This window comes from Strix aluco, chromosome 5 (genome assembly GCF_031877795.1).
Source record: "Strix aluco isolate bStrAlu1 chromosome 5, bStrAlu1.hap1, whole genome shotgun sequence".
Taxonomy (NCBI): Eukaryota; Metazoa; Chordata; class Aves; order Strigiformes; family Strigidae; genus Strix; species Strix aluco.
Window position 1 is genome coordinate 22417603 of NC_133935.1, and position 24223 is coordinate 22441825.

General features: G+C 40.5%; 1 protein-coding gene across 2 annotated transcripts in view; it reads left to right on the forward strand.

The window, feature by feature from the left end:
* Positions 1 to 10236: 10236 nt before the first annotated feature.
* The window catches only part of LOC141924214 (solute carrier organic anion transporter family member 1C1-like), a 39015-nt gene continuing 25028 nt past the window's right edge, over positions 10237 to 24223 (forward strand). Inside the window, exon 1 of one of the 2 annotated variants that reach the window (XM_074826349.1) lies at positions 10237 to 10627. In XM_074826349.1, the coding sequence (XP_074682450.1) occupies positions 10609 to 10627 (19 nt within the window). In that variant the 5' untranslated portion in view covers positions 10237 to 10608. Of the gene's footprint in view, positions 10628 to 22407; positions 22475 to 24223 lie in introns of those variants that run through there. The other variant, XM_074826350.1, reaches the window with a different exon arrangement.

A 24223-nucleotide genomic window follows, 5' to 3' on the forward strand; every position in this document is an offset into this window, starting at 1 on the left:
GCTTCCTGAACCTTGTCAGTAACTGAACTGGGTTCATGTAGTCAGCCAAGATACTGACTCCTGGGTTTGATAGATAAAATAAGGCTTTTTCTAACATAGAACATACCTACTAGAGTCTCTTCTAAGCACTGATTTTTTACCATGCGTGCATCCATGGTGGATCCAGGTGGATCAAACACTGACTCAAGCCAGAAATTTAAGGCATACCAGTGGACTTCCTAGCAGGCAGATTAGACTCTAATGTCATAAACCAGTGTTTTACACCAAGTCATTTGAAATCATGTTATACTACCTCCAGTCCCATCAACAAACTTCTGAAACTTCATCTGCTCTATGAATGCATATATGCTTTTGACTTGCAGAAAACAGACTCTACAACTAGAATAGAGTTATAAAGCAGGTATGTTTACTCCTGCGCCGGGGTGCAAGGGGATTTCTCCACAAAGCTCTCACACCCACAGCACATTTTACCAAAAGCTTATAGAGTGTGGATATACATATTCACCGGATTACATAATACAAATATACATATGCATAGGTAAGGCTGGGTTAGTTCTAGAGGCTCGTGTCAGCAGTTTATGTTATCTTTGCACCTGCGCATTGACTCCTGGGGGGCGTCTCTGGAGGTCTGTTGGAGGAAGCCTCATAGTCTTTCTCACTTTGTACTTTTCCTCAGAGCATGCGCAGATTCTCTTAGCCAATTTCTTGAATAATAAGAGTGGTTCCCACTGGTTTACCACCTTTATCTTATCTAAAAGCACCAGTCTATTAATTTCTACCACCCATATATGGCTCTCTATCCATAAACTTGCTAGAGCACATCTGCTTTCCAAGGACATGTCTCTTATTTTTGCTAAACATAGTAATTCTTGGTAAGTTTCCACAGAAAACTGCTTTGTTTTGATCAACACAGTAGCCCTTGGTAAGCTTCCACAGAACAGTCAGGGCAAGCAGGATTATTAAGCAATATTCAGAAATCATTATAAATTGCTATAAGTAAATAAGTTGCAAAGTAGGTGATCATTTCCTTGTATCACTTTGGTACTTGCATGTGTTTTGTACACTCGCTTGGCTCAGCATGGCTAGATGTCAGCATGAATTAAAAGCTGCAAACCACATACACAGCCCTGTGCAAGGGGGGAATTTAATGTGCTGGAACTGGCTGGTAAAGCTGGGCAAATCATTTTCAGTAACAATGAAATCCAGCAAAGGGTATCTTGCTTGACTGTGCAGTGTCATTTAGGGTGGTCTCTATTTACATCTGGTTTTTCATGTACTGAACAGGACATTTTTTTGTCTTGTCCACATCTATCAATAGGGATACTGCTTTGAGCAAAGCTGTCCAGGTAAGGATTAATGGTCATCCAATTTTACACATTTCCTTCAATACTCTTCCACTTGATTGCCTGAAGCCTGATGAAAGAGAGCCCATGAGGTATACCTATCTTTCTGCTGTGGCAACACTCACCTAAGGGAGCATTTCAACAACCAAAACCAGAGAAATTCCCTAACTCTCCTGGGCATGAAGGTGATGACATATGACTGGCTTTCTCCCTCTTGGAGACTTCTCTAGGGGAAGTTTCATGGCTGAATCAAAACAGAAAAATCAGGTCTTGCTCCAGATTTCATAACACTGTAGGTAAAACCAAATTTGTCCTCTAGGAATGAGCAGTTCAGGCTCCTCCTGTCAGTGGAAAAGGGAAGGAGAGGAGCTGCCCTGGAGAGCCGGAGTGGGGCAGTCCCAGAGAATGGCCCCTGTTGCTCCTAGTGTTGCTATATGGGTGAAGGATGCAGGGGAGGTCTATAGCAAAGCCCCAAAATGTGCAGCGGGGCGGAATTGGTCTTTGCTGCCCTGAGCAGCACAATACCAGGTAACTTTTCTATGCCCAGAGCAGCTCTTGTGAGAAATGACACTAAAAGTGTTGCAACTAACAGTACAATGATCCCTTCACTGACAAACTAACAGTGGAGAAAACCACCTATCCCGATCCAGCGTCGTGGGAGGTTTCACTGTTATCCCAAGAGGGAGATTAAGACACAAACGAGGTCAAATGCCGTACACCCAAACCAGTTGTTATTATTAAAAGTGAAGAGGGGTAGTGATAGGACAGAATGGAAGGAAAAGACAGAAATCAAGCAAGCATCCAGAATAGAGTTGCAATAGTCACCACCATGGATCCAGTGGCATCCTGTTGGTCCTCAGTCTTCAGTTCTTCAGTGGTGGGTGCACACAGAGCAAAGTTCTCCATCTCCTTTTAAATTCATCTTATCAGCTGATTAGCATATCTGCCCACCTTTAGTTTTTTTTTTCCTCTGGTCCCTGGTTTTTTCTGGATTTGTCTTCTGGGGCAGAAACGCTCACCTCTCATCAGTTCATTAGCAATGCATGCATGGTGTCTGGCCTATACAATAGAGCCACAAATGGCTACACGATGGAGCCACTGATAAACATTTGGTTTCTGCTCAGTCCATGTCTGCCCCTTTGAGACTTATCTAAGGAGTTTGACAATGCAACTGCAAGAGGGTGGGGGGTGCATCCTTTGATACACTCCTGCTTCCTTGGGTGACGTTCCTCAGACTAATCCAAAGGCCACAGCCTGTCCTTGAGGTTTTCTGTGTCAATGAATATTTGAGGCATTACTTCTTCCAATTCCTTACACCACCTAGCTTAAGAAATTGGAAGATCATTATCTAAATCTTATACATAATCTCTCTGTCAAAGAATTAGCAAAGAAACATTTTCCTGGAGCAAGTTTTTCAAAGCAGTCCCAGCACCTTTGTAGGAACAGTCCAAGTCTGGACAAATACAATGTCCCAACTGAAGATCTTACATATTTTGTTACTTCATCTTATCTCTGCTGCTGGTTTTGTGGCTGAGGATAGTCCATTGACCTGGGGTTTTTGTTAATACAGATTTTTCTGTTTGATTTCAGGTCTTATCAACATTCCTGCTGTGGCTTTTGGCATATTTTCTGGGGGACTGATCATGAAAAAATTCAGAATCAATGTTTTAGGGGGTGCAAAACTCTCCCTGGGATCATCTTTCTTTGGTTACCTTTTGCTCCTCTCATTATTTGCGATGGGCTGTGAGAACTCGGATGTGGCTGGACTGACTGTGTCGTACCACGGGTATGCTGGGAAGATCACGCTTCAGCATAAAGTACTATTGCAAACCAAACTCCTCCCTCATTTTATTCCACAAAGTATATATTGTTGAAAAGCAAATGACTGACCTAAATGTGCTTCCCAGAAATTTGATTCAAAGTGGTGGAAACCTCTCCATCTATTCCAGTGGGCATTGTGTCAGAACCCTTTTGTGATTGTTGCCTTCAGCCCAGAGGCGTTTATGCCACAAGTGCAGATTATTTTTCTGATTACTTTTTAATTACCATTTCCATGGGACCCATCCTTTGAGCCTAGAGATTTCTGGAAATGTGAGGAGCTCAGTAGGGGGTTTAGTTTCAATTAATTGTTCCTTGCCTCTGTGTGCTGGCATTTAATAGCCTCTGAACCCAAAATCCAAGCATTCATGGATTAACTGTGAGTTAGCCATGATGTTAACCGTGAGGTACACCTGACACTAGCACTTTTTTATCACTTTTGCCCATGCTATTACTGTGTAAATCTTACTTTTCTGGAGGAGCTTCCAGCACCAACTCCACAGCAGCTCCAGGTGACTTCAGCAGCAACTGTCTGAAGTTGGCAGATAGATGTCATGCAAGGTATCAGACCCTCAGTTTGGATGAATCTCATTCTGATCACTACAGTGGCCATTTCCCATGAGTAACTCACTCCCCTCTTTGCCACTGGAGTAATCAAACTTCTTTGTCCAGATTTGTTAAAACTGCATCAAGCTTTAGATAACTAAAATCTTGGAAAATGTGAGAAAATGCATTAATAGAAATTGTTAGCTGTCCCCCTTAATAAAGTAGCTACTATCTCACAATAGGTGGTGTGATATTGTGAAAACCTTTTGATAACAGAAAAATAAAAATTTACACTGCTGCATGGATGTGAAGAGACAACACCTTAATGGACTGCAGACAGAAGGTCTGGCCAGGTGTGCCTGGCAGAGACCATAACCCATGATTTGATACTGATTTCCTTCACATCTCTTAGAAAACATAATTGCAACTTCTCTTTTTCCCCAGAACTAAACGAATGACTGATTACGAGCAAGACCTGTTTTCAGAGTGCAACTCAGGCTGTGCATGTTCCAAGAATGACTGGGACCCCATCTGCGGGGAAAATGGAGTTACCTACATTTCTGCTTGTCTTGCTGGCTGCCAGGCATCTAATGGCAGTGGGAAAAGCACTGTAAGACAGTATTTCATTTCCATATGTGATGTAGTAGTTTTCCTAATACAACCAGTTCTGTCAGAGTAAGTGGATTAAAATTGAGTAAGGCATGTCCTCTCCAGCCCTAAACTCCTCAGGTTTTTTTAGCAATCTGTCACCCACATTTAAAATTTTCTCAACTGCTGTTTCTGGCAGAAATCTCAAGCAGAGAATGTAGGATGCAGTTTTTTTAGCTGTTGGTTACTAAAACTGTTTTAAAAAAACCCACTAAATACATTCATCGTAATGTAATAACAGTGGATACTTTCTTCATAAAGTTCTTCAATGAACAAGTCTTTTCCTTTTGAAAAACATTTCCAGTTTGGATGTAAACTTTTGGCTACCCAGTAAAGCATGATGTGCAGTTCCTTAACATCCTCTTCCTGCTGTTTAGGTTATCATACACTTTTACCTGCTGTCTTCCAGGTATTTTTTAACTGCAGCTGTGTAGGAACCTTGGAATCTCCTTCACAAAGCTCCTCAGCTGTGGTGGGACCATGTCAAAAAGGAAAAGAGTGTCCAAAAATGTTTCTGTATTTTCTAGTAATATCAGTTATCACTTCATATACTTTGTCAGTAGGTGGCACACCCGGATACATACTGCTTCTAAGGTAAGAAATAATTTCTGCTAGCATTACCAAATGTTTTCAGGGTGTTTTGACATGTGTAACTCGGTCTCCCTCCCCCTGTAGTAATGTGAAATGTTTTCATCTATGCAAGGTGGCTTTTAAAATTATTTTTTTTTTACTATAGAAAGTCATCCTCATAATTTAACAATGAGTTTTCTATCACTGAAACAACAGTGTGCATATGATTATCTCACCAGCAATACCCTTCTGGTTTTAAATATAATATAGGTGGCACTGTTACCATTTATACCAAACTCCACTTCCCTTAACGTCTTTTATATTACCAAAATGGTGTTAATTGGCCTCCATGCAAATGAAAATTAGCTCTGCACATGCCGATGTGTGCACGCGTATGCTTATTGGTAGATGGTTTTCCTCACTTGCTGTGGATATCCATGCAGAGCTACACAGAGGTGATCTAACCCAAACCCTCTCTATACATTCAACTCTTCTTCTCTAGCCCATTTTGTTATTCCATATAATTGTTCTGTCCAAAATTTCTCTCTTCAAAACAAAGATAGATTTAGCATGAGAATGTTTGCTTTTTTCTGTTGTAGTAATCATGTGTTTATTATGCTTGTCCTAAGGGATCATTTCAATACATATTTAACTGCTGGAACTATTTGTCCATCACCAAATATAAGCTTTTAAGCTAATTTTAGAAAGTCCAAAAGGAATACAATACATCCAACAATTAATCTGGATCTTTGTCAGCTTCTTGCAATTTTTGGATTCTAAGTGCTGCTCTGCTCTGTTTTGGAAAGCTTTCTTTCTCAGTTCCTCTTTCCAAATTATTTCCAGATGGGCACATTCTGCTTCTCAAACAAAACAACGGTAAATACAGTTTAACTAATCTTTATTATTGTTGTGTTTTCTTACCCCCAAATTCTCTTTGGTTTTGAATTAAATTTTCTGGAACAGGCCCTGTCTCATTGTCAGTGTCTTTATAACACATGGAAAAAGCCAGTGCTAGAACTGGCTACATAACCTATATGGAAAAACCTAAACAAAAATGTAACTTCAGCTATGGTTCCAGCAAAGACCTTGAACCAGAATTAATATTCACAAAGAGATTTCAAGAAATGGTTGACATGAGGATCCTTCTCCACTTCCCTCCACAAACACTGCCAGTGAGGAATGTGCCTTAAACTACATAAGCTGCCTAGCTTTTGCCACCCACCTTGTTGTGTTACCACCGAGTACTGCAAAAACACATGGCATATCTCTCTCTCTCCAAGGAGTCACTCCAAGAAGAACAATCATGCTATACAATCATATTATAATACATTTTGGACAATTTTTACTGAAGTTTATGCACCACTGAAACTGTCCATGCACCAAGAGAAGGATGATTCATGAGTTGAGAGCTTGTGGCAAAGCCTTCAGGATTTTCACCAAATTGCCCTCTGTGGCTGTTTCTGACACAGTGGGATTTTTTGTTGTATAAATATGGGCATAGGGCTATGCAGGGATGCAGTTTCCTTCCCCTTTCTTTCCACATGATGTCCCCTTTCTATCCATAAAACATACGGTAGAAAATGTACAGATATGGTACCACACAGGGCCTCAAAACCATCATTGCCATGCTCAACCTTCTGCTTTCAATCTTGTCTCCACTGCAGAAGTGTCTGGGAGGAGATGTTCATAGCTGATCACCTACGAGTTTAAATCATACAGAGTTGCCTGCACTTCTCAACCCTAAGAACTTGCTCTCAGGGGACTTAATGCTTAATGGATTTATTTAGAAAAGCTTAGAGAGGTTTTCAATAATGATATTAAAACACTTTGTTACATGAAATCGGCCAAACAGCTTTATTGGTTCTGCTCCAGACCTTTTACTTCTGTTGAAAATCATTTTACTTTGAGAGCCATTTAATTGAAACTGAGAAGTTATGTGTTTTTCTGCTGGACTGAAGGCACCCAAATCTGACGTGCAGCTAAATAAAACATGTTTCAGTAAGTTCAATCCTTTTTTTTTTTTTTTTTTTTATTCTCTACAAATGACCTGTGGGCACAATTCTACTTTAAGCTCATGCTTGCTTTTCTGAAATCCATCACTGAATGACTGTCCCTGAAAATCTGTCTGAACCGAATGTGTGCTTCTGTTTCCAGAAAGAAAATAAATGCTTTTTGAAAACAAATAGTCCCAAGGTCAAATTGCAGACTTCATCAAGTATTTTTTCCAATTATATGTTTTTAAAATTATTCAGCATTCAGTCAGCTCTGATAAGATTCCAGAACTTAAACAAGCTGATGTTTTCAGATGAGCAGTTATCATTGCACCTGCCATGGAGCACAAATACAGCTAAATCCCTAAAAGCCTATGAGATTTAGTGACGCTTACTTCAAGTGTTTACACGACTGAAATCACTGAAGTATGCTTACAGCTAGTGACTGAGTCATTTGCTGAAATGTCTTTTTAGTGGTATTAGACTAATTACAATTGCCAAGGAACTTGGGAAAGCCCTGAAGTTTTGGAGAAAAACTCCTGCAATTCAGGTAGTTGTTGTTCAAGCAGAAGCTATTAATAGCAGGTGATTAGGCAGTGAAAAGGAAGTCTCAGATCTCCCTGAGAGGTTTGGCTCTCACTCAGAATATCAAAAAACTTGTGTTCCCATGCAAAGACAATACAAATGCTTAAACAATATTTTTTTTTCCATGAGAAAGAGAAGATTTTTTTTGCAAGATATAAATCCTATGGAACACATAATAAATATCCAGTCATTTTATTTTCCATTTTTTGCTTTCTATGCCCTTGCATTTGATTAAAAAGATTTCTAGGCTGAGGCTTGCTTGTGTAGCATGTATCTGATAGGAGGGCAAAACACAGTTCTTCCGAATCAAAATGATACTACGTTCATGCCTGCCTAGATGTCAGTGCCTGTATAAGCCACAGTATAACAGACTGTATGATAATAATCCATGATCAGGGTATTAGAGAATAAACTGCTCAGATTACAAAATGAGATGGACACAACGATATTTTGACCATGGTACTTTGGTGTTGCTTTCCATATATATCCTTCACATCCTTTTCCATTTTCAGTAAATTAAGGGAAGATGATCCGAATATCATTTACAGTACGGGTTCTTGATGCTGCTCTGTACACTGGGAAATAATAAAACATCACTGGTGGGGAACAAAATAAGCTAGTTTTGCAATATCTTTGTTATTTTTTAAAGGTATTCCTAATTAAATTAATTTCTGCAGAAACTGAGTCCATCCTAGTTCAGAACACATAGACTGGACCTCCAAAGTGCTATGCTTATCCATAGAGAGAACTGAATTTCAGCCCATTTTTTTTTCTTGTTAATTTGAATAGAATGACTGTGACAATAGGGAGTTTTATTAATTACCATAATGATAATAATGTGTTACTCACCCCGAGTATCAACCATGTCCCAGCTTAATCATGTGACTGGGACTTCTCACATGCTAAAAGTAAAGCATGTACTCGGGTTTTTTCTGGATTAGGTATTGTAATAGGCAGTCTGATACATATTGGGTGAAACAGCACACTTGGGCTGCTGATGAGGTTAGCAGCAGATGAGTCCTACTAATCTGAGTGGTTCCATATGCACACTGCTGCTAGCATGGATGTGAAAGGCAACTGTTCTCCTGCCCACCACCTCCACCCTCCTAGAAGAGGCAGGACGATGACCCAAGGCTGGAGCAGGGCTGATCTGAAGCCGTAAGGACTGATGTCTGTGCTGGGCTCCTGCTGCAAGCTCAGGAAAATCCAAATGCAAGTGGTCTGTTCTATCAGAGAATAGCTTGAAGGATTTACCTTTACAGGAGCTGTGATCCTGATCCTAGATATATACTGCAATGAGAATTGAGTGCCTAAATACCTTGTACTAGCCTGGGTCATAATCCACAATTTCAGAGAATGTTTAACTAAATAAGAATATCCAATGATGAATGATTTCACAACCAATTTTCTTGTCCTGCATTAGTAACTCCTAAGTGCTGGTATTATCTGAAAATTCAACACCTTCTTAAAATATGATATTGAATATAAATGTTCAGAATTCCTAGATACTGTTCTGATTTTATCACATTATTTACATATTTCTGTAATTCTGTTAAAGTCAGTGTTAGTAGGGAGAAAAAAGTCACATTTTTTTCCTTCCTCTTACTTTTTGTTTGTGTTTAAATTATCCACAGTCAATTCTTTATTTCTATTTAACACCATTTTTTTGTTTTCAGATGCATTAAACCACACTTAAAGTCATTTGCACTTGGTATCTATACCCTGGCAATAAGAGTACTTGGTAAGTCCAGTTGTACTCTTGGGTCTATTTTAGTATACTCCTCACTAATCCTCTATCCTAGAATTAAACTTTGATTGTTGGAAAGAACGATGTCTAACCGACAAGTTAATATTACATGATTTTAAAAAAAAAACCTAGGAAAAGTGTTGGAAAAAGGAACCACCTTTGTGTTTCATAAATCATATAACTGTGTCTTAGGTATAATAAAAATATACATGGTTAATGCCTATAGAGGTGACAAGTGATCCTTTGGACTATGAAGCTATCATAAAATTACTTGTCTCTCCTTATTCAACAACAAGCATAATAGAAGACCTATGGCTCAGATTTTGTGATCTTTTTCAGGCATATTTTTATTAGTTTCTAAGGGAATTAATCTAAGTACAGGTGTGCCTGAGGGCAGGGTTAACTGCAGCCTTGTGGTAAAGCCACCTATAAATTTCCTCTAAAATCAAGTGTACTATGAGATGACAATGAACTGGAAACTCTAAAATCCTCTAAGTCTTCATAGAAAAGGTAATAATTTGTAAGAAGCAAGTCACTTTTTAAATTAGAGCAGACTTAGAAGAGCTGGCTGAGGCAGAGGAAATGTCATCAAAAACAAGCTTTTGGCTGCTTTCTCACATCTTTGCAGGCCAGGATTTTCCCTCCAAGCTTACTGTCTTCTCCAGCAACCATGGGTGGTTCCCCAGGTTGCACAGAGTCCACGATGACCCCATTAGTACCTGAAGAAAGGCTTTTCCTTTCTGTCACACACAAGCACTGCAGTAGGTCTGCCCCTGACAGAGTAGGATGTCAGGATAGTTGTAGCCCCACTGCAGACTCCAAGCCCTGCTGTCTCTCTCTTTTCTCACCCTGCCACCAACCAACACACAGGACACCCCCCACCCCCAAGCTGAACAGGGAACAGGTTCCATTGCTCTCAAGAAAGGAGAAGTAGCTCCTTTTTTTTTTCTTTTTTTTTTTCTTTTTTTTTTTTTTTTCCCCAAAGGGGTCCTGCAGGGCAAGGAAACCAAGCCATGGCCAACCCTCTTTCCGCTGACTTCCACTGGCTTTTTGATGTTCAGCTGCATTTCCTCCCCACCCCGATTCCCCACAGGGAGGAAAGTGTGGTGTGTGTGCCTGGACAACACAAGGCACAACTTTTCAATCCAGCAAGCAGTGTGGAAGTGTCATTGCTGTTCGAATGTATTATTTAATGTTCTACATGTCTCTAGATCAGAACTGGTAACCTTCTTGCCTCTATTTATTTGTTCAATACACCCAGCGGGAATTCCAGCCCCAGTGTATTTTGGAGTGGCCATAGATACCACTTGCTTGAAATGGGGAAGCAAAAGATGTGGAGGAAGAGGAGCGTGCAGACTCTATGACTCCAATGCCCTCAGGTAACAGCTCTTCTCCATTCATTCTTTAACTTGTGTTCTTTAAGTACATCTACACCTTGTACTGATAGAATTTCTATCAGAAATTTTGAGTGAAAGATTTGATGCCAAATGAAAGAGTCTGACTGGCAATATTAACAATAATGCTCAGGTTTTAGCATTCTCTTTCGATTTAGTCTCTGGAGGGGGGGGGCGGTGTGTGTCATTTCAATATCAGCTGGAAATATTTAAGTCACTTGATTTTTTTGCCCAAAAAAGGTTCAGATAAAACTTTATGCTAAAACTTCCCCCATTTTTTAACAACTCTACTGTGACAGTGTGTGTGTGTGTAAATAAATAAGTAAACCAGTAAAAGGGCTGTTTAACCTCATCATTGCTCCATGTTGGAGCTGGACCACAAAAAGGAAGGGGAGAGTGCCACAAAGCACTCTTGGCTTATCTAGAGACTTAAGCGCAGGGTTGTATTTATCAATTTATTGCTGGAGGAGAATATTTATCTGAACTGCATTCATGAAAGGCATTACCAGAAATGGAGAAAAGGAAAATGAAAAAACATTTTGCCCTTCCCCCCACCTCTGAGAAAAAACATAAGGGGAGGGTACATCTTGTTTTGAAAATTTGAAGAAAAGAACAAAAGCTCAGTTGGGACTCATTACTAATAAAGCTTAATGTTGCTATTGTTGCTGCTGTTGCTGTTGCTGTTACTCTCATTAGGCCTGCAAAGTAAAAATACCATCAATAGTCTCGGTATCACTGGTGCTGTTTATGAGGCAACCAAAATATAGATTAATTGCCCTAGAAATATTAGTTCTATTCTCACTGAAGCATATTGGGGTGGAGGAGGTCAGTCAATGCCTGGGATGTTTCTTGGCCACAGACCACACAATACCTGACCTGGGTGAGCCGGCAAACTCTCATCTCCAGGGTCATCAGCTTGCTTGAAGAGCTTTTATACTCAGCCTTACAACATGAAAATATGAATATGTCCTTGATGTCTTCTAGTCGTATGTTGCCTTTGAAATAGGCTCTGATCAATCATTTCTCTCTCAGGTATGTGTACCTGGGGCTGACTTTGGTGTTGGGCACGGTGTCCACTTTCTTCAGTGTTGCTGTCCTTTGGGTCCTTCGGAAAAGGTCTTCTCCACAAGACAAGACCCTCTCAGACAACGGGGAAAGAGACACCTGTGGGACAAAGAGCAGGAAAGATAATTTTGTCAATAGTGACCATTTAATTCAGACAACTTACTGGCCAGAAAAGGAGACTAGACTTTAGGAAGACTGAGATCTCCACCATGACTTTACCCAGTGAGTGGTGTTCCAGGCAAAAATTCATCATCAGTGAAGGGGTATCTTAGTATCCACCCTGAAAACATTCACCTTCATTTAATTTTCAGTGTAAACAACAAAAGCAAAGACAACCATTTTAGCACATGTAAGACTCTAAAAACACTGCTCACCATTTGTCCTGCTGAGTCAATGCCACTCAGGTGAAGGGGTTTGTTATGGCTGGGGAGGTGCAGCTTGCTGCCTCACTGAGAAGCTGGTTTTATGGCTGCCTGTAAGCTCCATGCGTCCTTGCAACAGCTGCTGCTGCTCCTTGCTTTCCTTCTGTGTGTGAGGGATAATGGGGAGGCTGCAATGTAGCTCTCTCCACCATGGTACCAGCCCGAGAGGAGCTAGAACACAAAACCTGACTTGGCAACCTGGAAGGTGCAGGGATATTCTGCATGTAGCTTGACCTTGTAAGCACTGTGGCACGAGGCAGGAGGAAGGCGGTTTGCTGGAAGGACAAATCAGCTACAGGCTCTGGGCATCTCATGAATTCAACCCATAACACTTAGGACATCAAATGTTGTGGTTAGGGATTCTTTTTCAAGTAGCTCTGTTATAGCACAACAGTAACAGCAATAAAAGTTGTCATTGCAGTCAAAGAGACCACAAGAGTATCATCCAAAGGAAACTGGAATAAAAATAGAGATTTTTTAAGTTTCCAGTAGTTTCTTGCTACTTGCTAGTACTCAGTGTACTGAATAATTCCATGCATTTTATGCAATGTAATAACACCATGATACAAGATACACATGATTTATCTTTTTAAAAGCTGTGACAAGACAGCTTGGGAACAATAAAATGCATTCAAAGACCAGGTGATTTGGGTCTTTTCCTTTTAATTTATTGTATTTGCTAGCTGAAACTAAGACATGTATCATAGTATCCCTTTATATATAATTTTTGCAGTTTGTCAATATATGGTATTAAATTTGGGGTGAGGACTACAATAGAGAGCTGTTTAACATGGAACAAAATCTCAAGAATGCTTGCACTGAAAAAGCAGTGACAGCACGACTTCAAATGATGTCCTTTAAAGCAACTAGAATTTTAGAACTCATGATGAAAGGCAGGGTCTCCCGTCACCATAATATTGGCAAAAAAATGTTGTATCACATCACTTGCATCTTAGCAGTGACCGTAGGTACCCTGCTGCCTAGCTGAGCTGGCAGGTCAGAGGCAGATGTGAAACCTCTCCTGTGGGATGCATGAGGAGGGGCAGATGTATAAAAATGGGATTTACTGAGCTTTATCAAAGATAAATGTTTACAGTGTGTCATTAGAAAACTACCTAATCTGTTCAATAGGAATACCAAGAAGAAGGATGTTGCTTAAGCAACAAATATCTGAAGAAGGTAAGGATTTAAGGCTATCACTTGAGAAAATGCAGTTGTCAGAGGAAGGACCAATGTTAGCCACCATTTACCACATGGGTGAGTGTTTAAGCAGTGACCTGGAATATGGGAGACCTGGTCCCCTGTCACAGCTCTCTGTCCTCCCATGTGAGTGTTGAAGGCTATAGGCAATGGGGTACTGGAGAGCTGTGACTGTTCACTTTGCCTTATATAACTGGATATGGTACTAAACAAAGAAAATTATTAGAAGGTTTGTGAATAGGGGACTGGCATTATGGCAAGGGTGAATGACTAGCATTAGGGCTAGGGTGAATCACAAAGATTGGCATTCTAGTCTCAGGTCTCATTCATACTACATCATCATAAAAACAGCCAAAAATGCCAAACCGCATCGGCATCCAGGAGTAATGTATGGATGTAGACCTTCCATAGCCTCCTTGGGAGAGCACTTTTAATAGCAATGAGCTGTCAGATCCAGTGAGAGAAAGGGACAACCCAACTTAAGTACACAGTGGGATAAAAAACAAGGGATATCTGCATTTCATTCAATGCTTCATGCTGTATGTGTGTCAAATAAATGGGGATGATTCCTGATTTGCAAATCAGTCCCATCAGGGTTTATGGCAGGGACACTGGTGCTCAGCAATGCTGAAGCTATCACAGAGGCAGTTCTGCACATGCCAGCCGCAAGATGGACAGGAAAATTCCTTGGCTTACAGGACAAAGCAACAATTTAAGAGAAATAAATATATCCTACTCTAATTCAGAAAGAAATAGGAAAAAAACCAACTTTTTCGGTTATCACCTAAGCTTATGTATGTAAGCCTGCACTTAGTGAACTTTTAAAGCATGAGCTTTCCTTCCATACCCCATTTTCTTTACAGATGGAAGGAAGAGGAATGCTATAAAAATATTTGTTTCAGTAAGTCTTACTTTCATTATGGTTTAAAAATTAGCACTCTTTTCCTCACCCTTTGGTAATGATAATACTGTAAGTTACCAAGTAGATATACTCCATTACCACTTTGAAACACTTTCAAGTCTGCTACTTTATTTTAATATTTCAAGTAGTTACGTGGATGCCTGGATGAGTGTCTGACTAGAGATACATATTCTGGATTTGTTACAATAGATGAACAAATGGTCTCAGCACTAGGGGATTTGGACCTAGTGGTTTCTTCCTACCAGAATTCTTCATCTTAAACTAAATTTGCAACTGGTAATGTCTCACAAAGGTCAACAAATTTGGATTTTTTCTTTTCTTTTTAGAATTAGAGATATTAAACCACAATTGAGAGACAGCAAAGAAGCAAATGCCTTTCATTTTCAAAGGTGAGACTGTTAAAAGAGTTGTCTGAAGAGATTTCCCAACCATTGATGTCAGCCTTTGAGTCCAGAGTGGGACTCATAACCTTGCTAAGAAGTACCCATGAGCTGTATGCCATGTAAAAATGTTATTCATATATTTTCATCTTATAGCAAGGACCCTAATTGGCACATACGGGAGGTGGCCCTGACCTGCCCCCCTTGAAAGCCACCTCCACCTCTGCCCATGACACCCAGAGCCCCATTTCAGCTCCAGCCTGCACATGCAGTCCTGATCTGAGCCATTTTGGAGGTTCGCATGTGCTGACCCCTGTCCCTGAATTATTGTCTGGTTTTGGGGGATTGTCCTAGGGCCTGACTTCTTAACTTTTCTTTGTCTAATTATCACTGGCATGAGGTTGGGACCAGTGGTTGTTGCTGCCTTGGCTCTGCTGACACTGATCAGGTGTTGGGTGTACAACCTGCACTGGGTTGTCCCCCAACTACCAACATGTCTCCTGTTGTAGAGCAGCCCCTGTCAGCAAGAGCCTTTGGGCTAGAGGGGTCATAGGTCTGACTCAGTCTGGTTATCTCTTCTTGTGCCCTGGAGTATCACTAAGCAAGTACTGCATGAGGCAGTCCTTCATCCAGTGCTAATCAACCTCGGGAAGAAAGAATGTCCAGAGTTGGTATAAAAATGAAGAGAGCAATTTAAAGGTGGGGTCCTTTAATGGTGATTTAGAGTACTCATTAAAATGACCTTACTTAAGCAACATGTGGTTAATATCTTTAGGAGGATGGTTAACCAACAGCTCGTCACAAATTAATAGTTCATTGAATTTTGAAGAGAGTAAATAAGGAAAGGATTTAGTGAAGAGCAAGTGGAGCACATACTCATGGCTTAATGGTCACCAGGTCAGGAATCTTTCTCTCATGGCTGTTGAGCAAGATAACTTTGAAAGGTTGTTGTACACGGTGATAACCAGAACCCTCTCCTTGATCCTGTGATGTTGGCGCTTCTAAAAGAAAATGCTGAGAAATGGGGACTGGTTTAGAAACAACCCCTATGAAAGTGCTATGTAGTCAGCAAAAATCTGTTTAATTAATTCTGCAGCCAAAGGTAGACTATGTTCCAGTGCCTGGAAATCAAAAGGACAAAACTGCATTAGAAATAAGATAGCATTTTTTTTCACTAGAACAACTGTCTTTGGGATATTATAGATTTTTCTGTCATGTGTAGTCTTTAAATCAAGACTTGACCATTCTTGTAAAAGATCTGCTCTAGTGTAACAAGGCGGATGAACAGCTTAGTGAAGTTGTGTTGTATATAATGCCAGATATTCAATTACTTGAACCATAATATTTTTTTCAGTCCTTATATCTCTGGTAGTATTCCAGACCATTTGAAGGAGATGGGGGTTTTGCCCTGGGGACTTCACCTAAAGTATGTATGTTTTTCATTGTTATGCTATGATGCAGCACAAATGTGGACTAGCTCCTACAAAGGCCTAGGTACTGCCACCTGCCAGTGACTTGCACACCTTCAATTCTGTGTCTACAATAACAACTCCAAACCAAGCTGCTGATTAAGACTCAATGCAAAGAGAAGCTCTACAATCAGCATTAAAGACTACCCTTTCTATTTTAAATAGAAAAATAAGAAATATCATTAAAACAGCACATCCTGGTCTACTTTTCCCTAGATAGATACATGACGGAAATCAATGTCAAAATTATCAATGAGTTCTTATAAAAGACAAAAGCTCCACTGAGCGGTGGAAGGAACAAGTCCCAGACACTAGTTAAGATGGCGACACCAAATCAGCTTGTCAGCATGCTTTTGTTTTTGTTAGCTGTGCAGCAACAAGCTGAAACTAGATGCATTGAAACAGGAGCACCAAGAAATCTTTTCCATTATTGTAAAGTTTTTTCACATTCTCAGGATTCCTGTAGTAGCTTAACATTTGCTTAGATGTACACCATCTCTTTTACTCATTTCGTTAACTAAGAGTTAAATTTAAAAATACATTGATTTTCTTTATTTAGGGATTAGTGTCCCGAGAATAAAAAGGGCTCTAATCAAAGCTGTCTGTTGCAGTTGGCCTCTGCCTGGCCGACTGCTCCCTGCTACTGCTGGCTCACCCCTTGCAAGTTGATGCCTTGGCAGCCACTTCTGGTGGGAGTCTGCTGCCACCCTCTGCCTGGAGGAGTCTGCAACCAGCTCCTGCGGTAAAGGTGATTCTTAAGAGTGGTGTTTGTAAAGATTGGGTTTTTTTCCTCAGGAGTAATCAGCAATTACTGATATCTCAGTGTTGTTATTAAGGGGACTTTTACTATCATAATCCAATTTTTTCCCATAAGTTACAGTCATGTGGGAAGGCTTGAATGAAAGCAAGGGTGAGATATATCTTTTTTTCAGATGTGAGACCAGTCTTTGATTTGACTTCAGTAGTTTCCCTTTTCCCATTCTGGCACTTTGGGTCAACAGTTCTTGGTTCAGGAAGTCGACTTTGAATGCTTCTACAGTCAGCTTGGACAATGGCAGTCTGAATATGGAAAAATTCTTCTCAGCCATACAGAAAGCAAAGTATAAAAGATAGTTTAATTCCTGAGAACTTATAAATTAATGGTATATAAAGGACTAGAAAAAACTGGGGAGAAATTGTTATGTATTCATATGTTAGCATGAGGAAACCAAAAGAATACTGTTTTCCCTTTAACTGTATGACAAAGAAAGTGGCATTTTTTTCTACAGGTTCTACTACTTCCAAATTACAGAGTACATTTAGCTCCATGCCTTTTTCATATTTTTAGGATCAAAAGGCAAAAACCCCTTGCGTAGGTCTGCTAGTACGTCTGAAGACAACCTGAAAATGAAACCTTGGGAATGCAAGGCTCCATCAAAAACACTGTAAAACAAGAGGGAATACTTATCCTAACATAGTCAGAGCATAATAATGGAACTTGTGACACATCTTTGAAGAAGAACAAGGACACGGATGTTTGTGTGTATGTGCCCTTGGTGGAACATCTGTAACCACACAGATTTGCAGAAGTAGGGTGTGGCATCTGTAATAAAGGTCAATCAACAAGGTCCAAGATACCTATCTTGTGACTAGAAAATGTCAATCATAGTATATGAAACCTGTTGGAAATGGATGGTTGATGCTTTATACCACAGCAGAATATGAAGAATCCCCACCTCTGAGAAGAGGCCCACATCTGTTGTAGGACCATGAATTTCAACCTCTTGCATGTAGCTAATACTAAGTACATGATCACCTGACAGCGAGGTTATGCTTGACTCTTTTAGGGAAATTGCAGGGGTCAGCGGTGTTGGGTTTTTTTAATTCAGACCTAAATCTGATGGATGTAATCATAATGTAACATCATGGTTTTTCTCTGAAACAATGAGTGAAGCCCTTCTTGACCATGTTGTTGATCACTTAGTCATGGAAAACTTAAAACAGTTCTGCACAAAAAGTTACAAATAAAAGGAATTAATAAAAAAACAAGAGAGGTTTATGGAAGATTACCAAACAAGTTATCCTTTAAGCCACTATTAGGCACAAAATAGACTGGTGATTGGGAACAACCAGCATGGATTTATCAAGGGCAAATCAAGGTCTGACCAAGCTGGTTGCCTTCTACAATGGGATGACTGGTCTGGTGGACGAGCACAGAGCAGTACATGTTATTTCATGGGACTTTAGCAAGACCTTTGGCACAGTCTCCCTTATCCTGGTAGACAAACAGATGAGATATAGCCTACCCACTATAGGGTGGGTAGGAAACTAGAAGAGCTGAAATTGTGACCAGCAGTTCAAAGCCCAGCAGCTGGTGGCCAGTTGCTAGTGATGTTCCTCAGCAGTCAATACTGGGGCTGAAAATGGTCAACAATTTCATTAATGGTTTGGAGAATAGGACTGGAAGTGCTCTCAGCAAGTTCATGTATGACACCAAACTGAGGAAAGGAGCAGTTTATGTGCTGAAGGGCAGAATGACAGAGGAGGTTTGATGAGGATGGAGAAACAGGCTGCCAGGAACTCATAAAGTTCAGCAAAGGAAAATGTAAAGCCCTGCACCTGAGATAGAATTAATCTATCCACCGAATATGTCAAGAGAGTCAGCTAGACAAAAACCAGCTTTGCACAAAAGGACCTTTGGGTCCTAGTGGACAGTGAATTAAACATCGTACTGCACCTTTGAGCCTAAACGCTAAATGCATATTAGGCTACAGTTATTAAAGACCAGAAGATCTGGAAAAGCGGTTCTTTCCCTCTGATCACCACTTTTCAGGCTACATTTGGAATGTTGTGTCTGGTTTGAAGCTATCCAGAACAAGACAGACATTGATAAACTGAATCAAGTTGAATGATGGATCTTACTGCTTTCTTCAGCTATCTAATGGGTACTTATACAGGAGACAGCACCACACTCTTCCCTGTGCACAGGCAATGCACAGCAAAAAGATGAGAGGCAATAGACACAAGTTACAGCAAAGGAGATTCCAATTTCACATAGATACATATCTACGTATACAAGTGAAAGTGGTCAGACACTGGACAAGGTACCAAGGGAGGCTGTGGAACATCCTTCCTTGTATATTTCTGTCCAAAACTCAACTTGATGAGACCTGAGCAGCACCAACAAACTTTGAAGTTGGTTCTGCTTTTAGTTCAGAGGACTGGATCAGATGGGCTCCAGAGTTTCCTTCCAGTCTAAATTATGCTGTGATTCTAAGACTTTCTCTAAGATTTTCTCCAAGATTACTTTCTTTTGGAAGGCATCCCAAACTTTGACAAAGCCAACAGTTAAGACTCATCTATTTTAGGATTCTCAGCTAGGCACTAGTCTGTCTCTTTAGTTTTCATTAGTGTTATTAGATTTCTAAATATATTATGTGTGATATTCCAGCTTCACTTTTTGAAATAGCAGTCAAGGCACAAAGTTGGATGAAATGTTTATACAGAGGAGAGTCTGGATATCATAGAGGGAAAAAAGAAGAATGAACCTGAGAATGGCAAAACAGGAGTGGAATACAATGTTAAATAGAAAGCTGCACTCTTACTGGCTAATAACAGGAATTTCTGCTCCAGGTTAGGAGCTCCTTAGCTGACAACTTTTGAGAAGACAGTAAGTGTACCTGTTAATTGTAGATAATCGGGAACCACCCTTAAAAAGATGTTTTTCTGAAAATGCTATATGTAATCTTAGAACATATCAGACAAGCCTAGAGATAAGCAATAGTTAATATTTCAAGATGTGGCACTGGTGAGATTACAGCTGGAATATTTTATACATTTTTAGCCATGTGCATTGCATGGATCTAGATAGAAAAAAATGTAGCCAAGGGCTCCAAAGATGTGCTTCAGAATCAAGAGAGCCTATTTTTCAAGAAATTCTAAAACATGATTAACTTGTTTTTCTAGTAAAACAGGTTGAAAAACTGTGCTCTTTTCATTTATGATCAAGGTCGAGTCCTAAGTATCAGATTGAGAGGAAAAGCTTTTCTAGATAAAGGACCCTGTCAGTTCAAAACCAGAACATAATTTGATCTCTGAGTGGACAGCAGTGATGAGTGGCGTTCCTCAGGGATCAGTATTGGGACCGGTGTTGTTTAACATCTTTGTTGGCGACATGGAGAGTGGGATTGAGTGCACCCTCAGCAAGTTTGCCAGCGACACCAAGCAGTATGGTGCAGTTAACATGCTGTAGGGAAGGGATGTGCCATCCAGAGGGACCTTGACAGGCTTGAGCAGTGGGTCTGTGCAAACCTGATGAAGTTCAACAAGGCCAAATGCAAGGTCCTGCACGTGGGTTGGGACAATCCCAAGCATAAATAAGGGCTGGGTGATGAGTGGATTGAGAGCAGCCCTGCAGAGAAGGACTTGGGGGTGTTGGTGGATGAAAAACTGGCTATGAGGCAGCAATGTGCGCTCACAGCCCAGAAAGCCAACTGTACCCTGGGCTGCATCAAGAGAAGTGTGGCCAGCAGGTCGAGGGAGGTGATTCTCCCCCTCTGCTCTGCTCTTGTGAGATCCCACCTGGAATACTGTGTCCAGCTCTGGGGTCCCCAACATAAGAAGGACATGGACCTGCCTGAGTGGGTCCAGAGGAGGCCACAAAGAAGATCAGGGGGCTGAAGCACCTCCCTTATGAGAACAAGCTGAGAGAATTGTTCAGCCTGGAGAAGAGAAGGCCCCAGGGAGACCTTATAACAGCCTTCGAGTACTTGAAGGGGGCCTACAGGAAAGATGGGCCTACAGAAAGTGTAGGGACAGGATGAGGGGTAATGGTTTTAAACTGAAAGAAGGTAGATTTAGATTAGCTATAAGGAAGAAATTCTTTATTGTGAAGGTGGTGACTCACTGGAACAGGTTGCCTAGGCAAGTTGTGGATGCCCCCTCCCTGGAACTGTTCAAGGTCGGGTTGGATGGGGCTTTGAGCAACCTGCTCTAGTGGAAGGTGTCCTTGTCTATGGCAGGGGGGTTGGAACTAGATGATCTTTAAGGTCCAACTGAAACCATTCTATGATTCCATGATTCTGTTACACTGCCATTTCAAAACCAGAATATAATTTGATCATGACCGGAAATTAAAGGAAGTTTCCTATGCATCAGAATACCAATCTTTTGCAGTAGCCTTAGAAGTGGATGGAGTGGGAGGGAATGCAATTCTTACTGTTCTTGAGGCCTTTTCACAAAAGGTGCTTTTGAGTTTGCAGACTGAATTTGTGATCTGGATTCCTCCTGCATTCCTATTTTATAATTTTACTAACACTTGCAGTTGAATTGCCCTGACATACAGCTTTGGAATGGCTACCATTTTCTTGATGATGATACCTCTTTTTCTAGGAAGCTAAAGGGAACTGTCTGGTTGAGAGTCAGAAAAGCCATGAGCAGTGCAAGGTACCACCAATAACAGTATTGAAGGCAAAATTAAATTAAGATCATGCAAAGGTCAGCATTATTAAGTAGGCTGTAATTGTTCATAGCAAGTGAAAGAATGGGCACGGTGACAGAAATGGCAGGAAAGGGTGCACGAACTACAAGGAACGGCACATTTTGGTGTATCACCCAGGCAGACAGTAGTCATAGTTCACATGCTTTAAGAATGACTTCTCTTTTAACTACAATCACTCTCAGGAATCAGGCATAATCCACAACAAGGGCACAATCCAATAAAATACTTCTCAGGAAATCAGTTCAGGTTTCCTTGAACTAGAGCTTTAAGTAGGTAAAGGGCTACTCCAAAGTACACATAGCCCCAATATATTTTCACACTGGGTTTGCCTGTGCTGTTAATAGCACTGACTTACAAATCTGAACAGTCTTCTAAGCATGAGTGTTTCCTCAACACCCAGTTTGTTCAATATACCCAAGGCATTACATTTTATCTTCCTACAAGTCCTTGGCTGGCTCTAGGAGATCTTAGCTGAACGGACTTTAGCCATAGACTATGAAAATAAAACTTCATACCAAAATACGTTTTAGCTATCAGCAACCAGGAACACTTCTAAAGTAGGGACACGCCATTTTTAAATGCCAGGAAGGTATGAACTATTATAATCTTGACATGTTCAGGAAACAAAGCGTTTCACGAGAGTGTACAGAAGGAACACATTTGCACATTTTCTACCTAACTAGTTTTTGACCACTGTGGAGAAACATGCATTTTGGGACCTTTAACAGAGGGCAGAACTGGGAGGAGACAAGATTAAAACTGCCTAAACCATAGTTTGTGTAGAAGTTAATGATTCTTCCACCAAGTACCAGCACAGACTTGTTAAGGAGAGAATACTCTGACTTGAGCGTTTGTGTGGTAGTATGACTGCTGTTGTGGTGGATACAGAACCTAGGTAGGAACCTCTTTGATATTCATTTGTCTTAATGTTAACGTGTTGCCGTTTAGTGTTTTCAGCTAATGAACATTTCCTGTGTAGTACTAGTTGCATTTCCTGTGACAAGAACACCAGTAGCATTCCTGTTGTAAATGTCAATGCTTTAATGATGGCATCATACATTTGTATGTGTGTCTCTGAACAGTAAGCATCATATGTCATGAGCAATGCAGGCAGTGTTTAGACCTGCACAGCACTGTGATATTAATTTTTCATATTACATTAACTTAAAAGGTCGTCTTATGATTCCTTAATGTATTTTAAAAGCAATAAGACAATTGGATTAGCACTTCAATTAGTGTAAATCAGTACAGTTCCATAAACTACTCAGTGAAATCCGGCTCTTGATTTGTGATATGATAGTCTATTGGATGGTAGTATAGCCCCTGAGAGTACAACTGCAGTGAGAAACAGCCGAAGGACTTACAGTGCTTGTGTTGGATTCGAAAATTCCTCAAACATCATTGTATTTTTCTTTCATAAGAATCTACAAAATCTGTAGCAAATATTTTCTTGACCTTTGTAAACTAATTACTGGTTACTCATGCTAAAATGTTTAAATTGGTGGTCTTATTCATTATAATTTGCATATCACTAGGGGGTAGAAAACCAAGACTGGATTTCTTCAATGTTCATTAAGGAACAAATCTACTTAACAGGCACAGGGTTAGGCCATGGCCCCTATAAGGTCATACACTCTGAAGCACTGAAGAAGTCTGAGACCGTCCTTTCCAAGGCTGGCTGCTGTACTCTGGAATGGACTCGCAAGGTGCCACATGCTTCCCATGACACTGCGAAAGCTCTCAGCTCCCACCAACACAAATGATCCACACTGATTATTAGTTAAGACCCTTGATCTTCCCCCACCCAAAGTGTTTCTCAGAAGAGACTGTACTGAGCACAAGACCAAACAGGTGTAACTAGCTGTTTGTCAAATGCTCCCAGGATATGATGCAAAAGTGAACTGGAAGAGTGTTTGCTTTCATTCTCACAGTATGGCTTGTCAGTTTTGGTGGAGTTTTTTCCTTATGCCTGCTTTTGGGAAGAGGATTGTTTTCACCCTTGGGGAAGCAAGTTGGGTGATTTTTGTTTAGGCTGAGTGACTACCTAAACAATGCCAATACATTATTTGACTGATCTCATTCTTCTGCTGATGCAACTACCTCAGGTCATTATTACAGCAGAATGGTTTGTGCAGGCAAAATGTAATTGTTTTAGAGAAGCCATATAACTGAATGAACACATTTGGGGCAGAAAGCTTCATACAATACCTTTGTTTGTAACCAGATCATTGGTTCATCAAACATGGAAAAAAACCCTAGTGAAACAAATCTAAAATAGCAACTTCATCAATAGTTGAAACCATCAGGCTCAACAGCTAATGCATGTTGGTATCAATTATGAATTGACCTTTTATCTTTTTTCTAATCTTCTTGTGGCAAGGCATTTCCCCAGCCCTGATCTCTTCTATCTCCAGATTTCCACGTAGGTCAGGGTCAACTGAGGATGGGAGGACATGCTGCCAGCAGCTCCAACTGTTGATCCTTGTACATAGCTCACTCTATCATGTCCCCAGCACAGGTTGCATCATCTTTTCGCTACCTCCCCCTCAATCCACCCTTCCCCAGCAAAAGTACCACCATCTTCAGTAGCACCTTTGCAAAGCAATGATAAAACCTGTGTTGTTCACCACTGACAGGAGCTGGT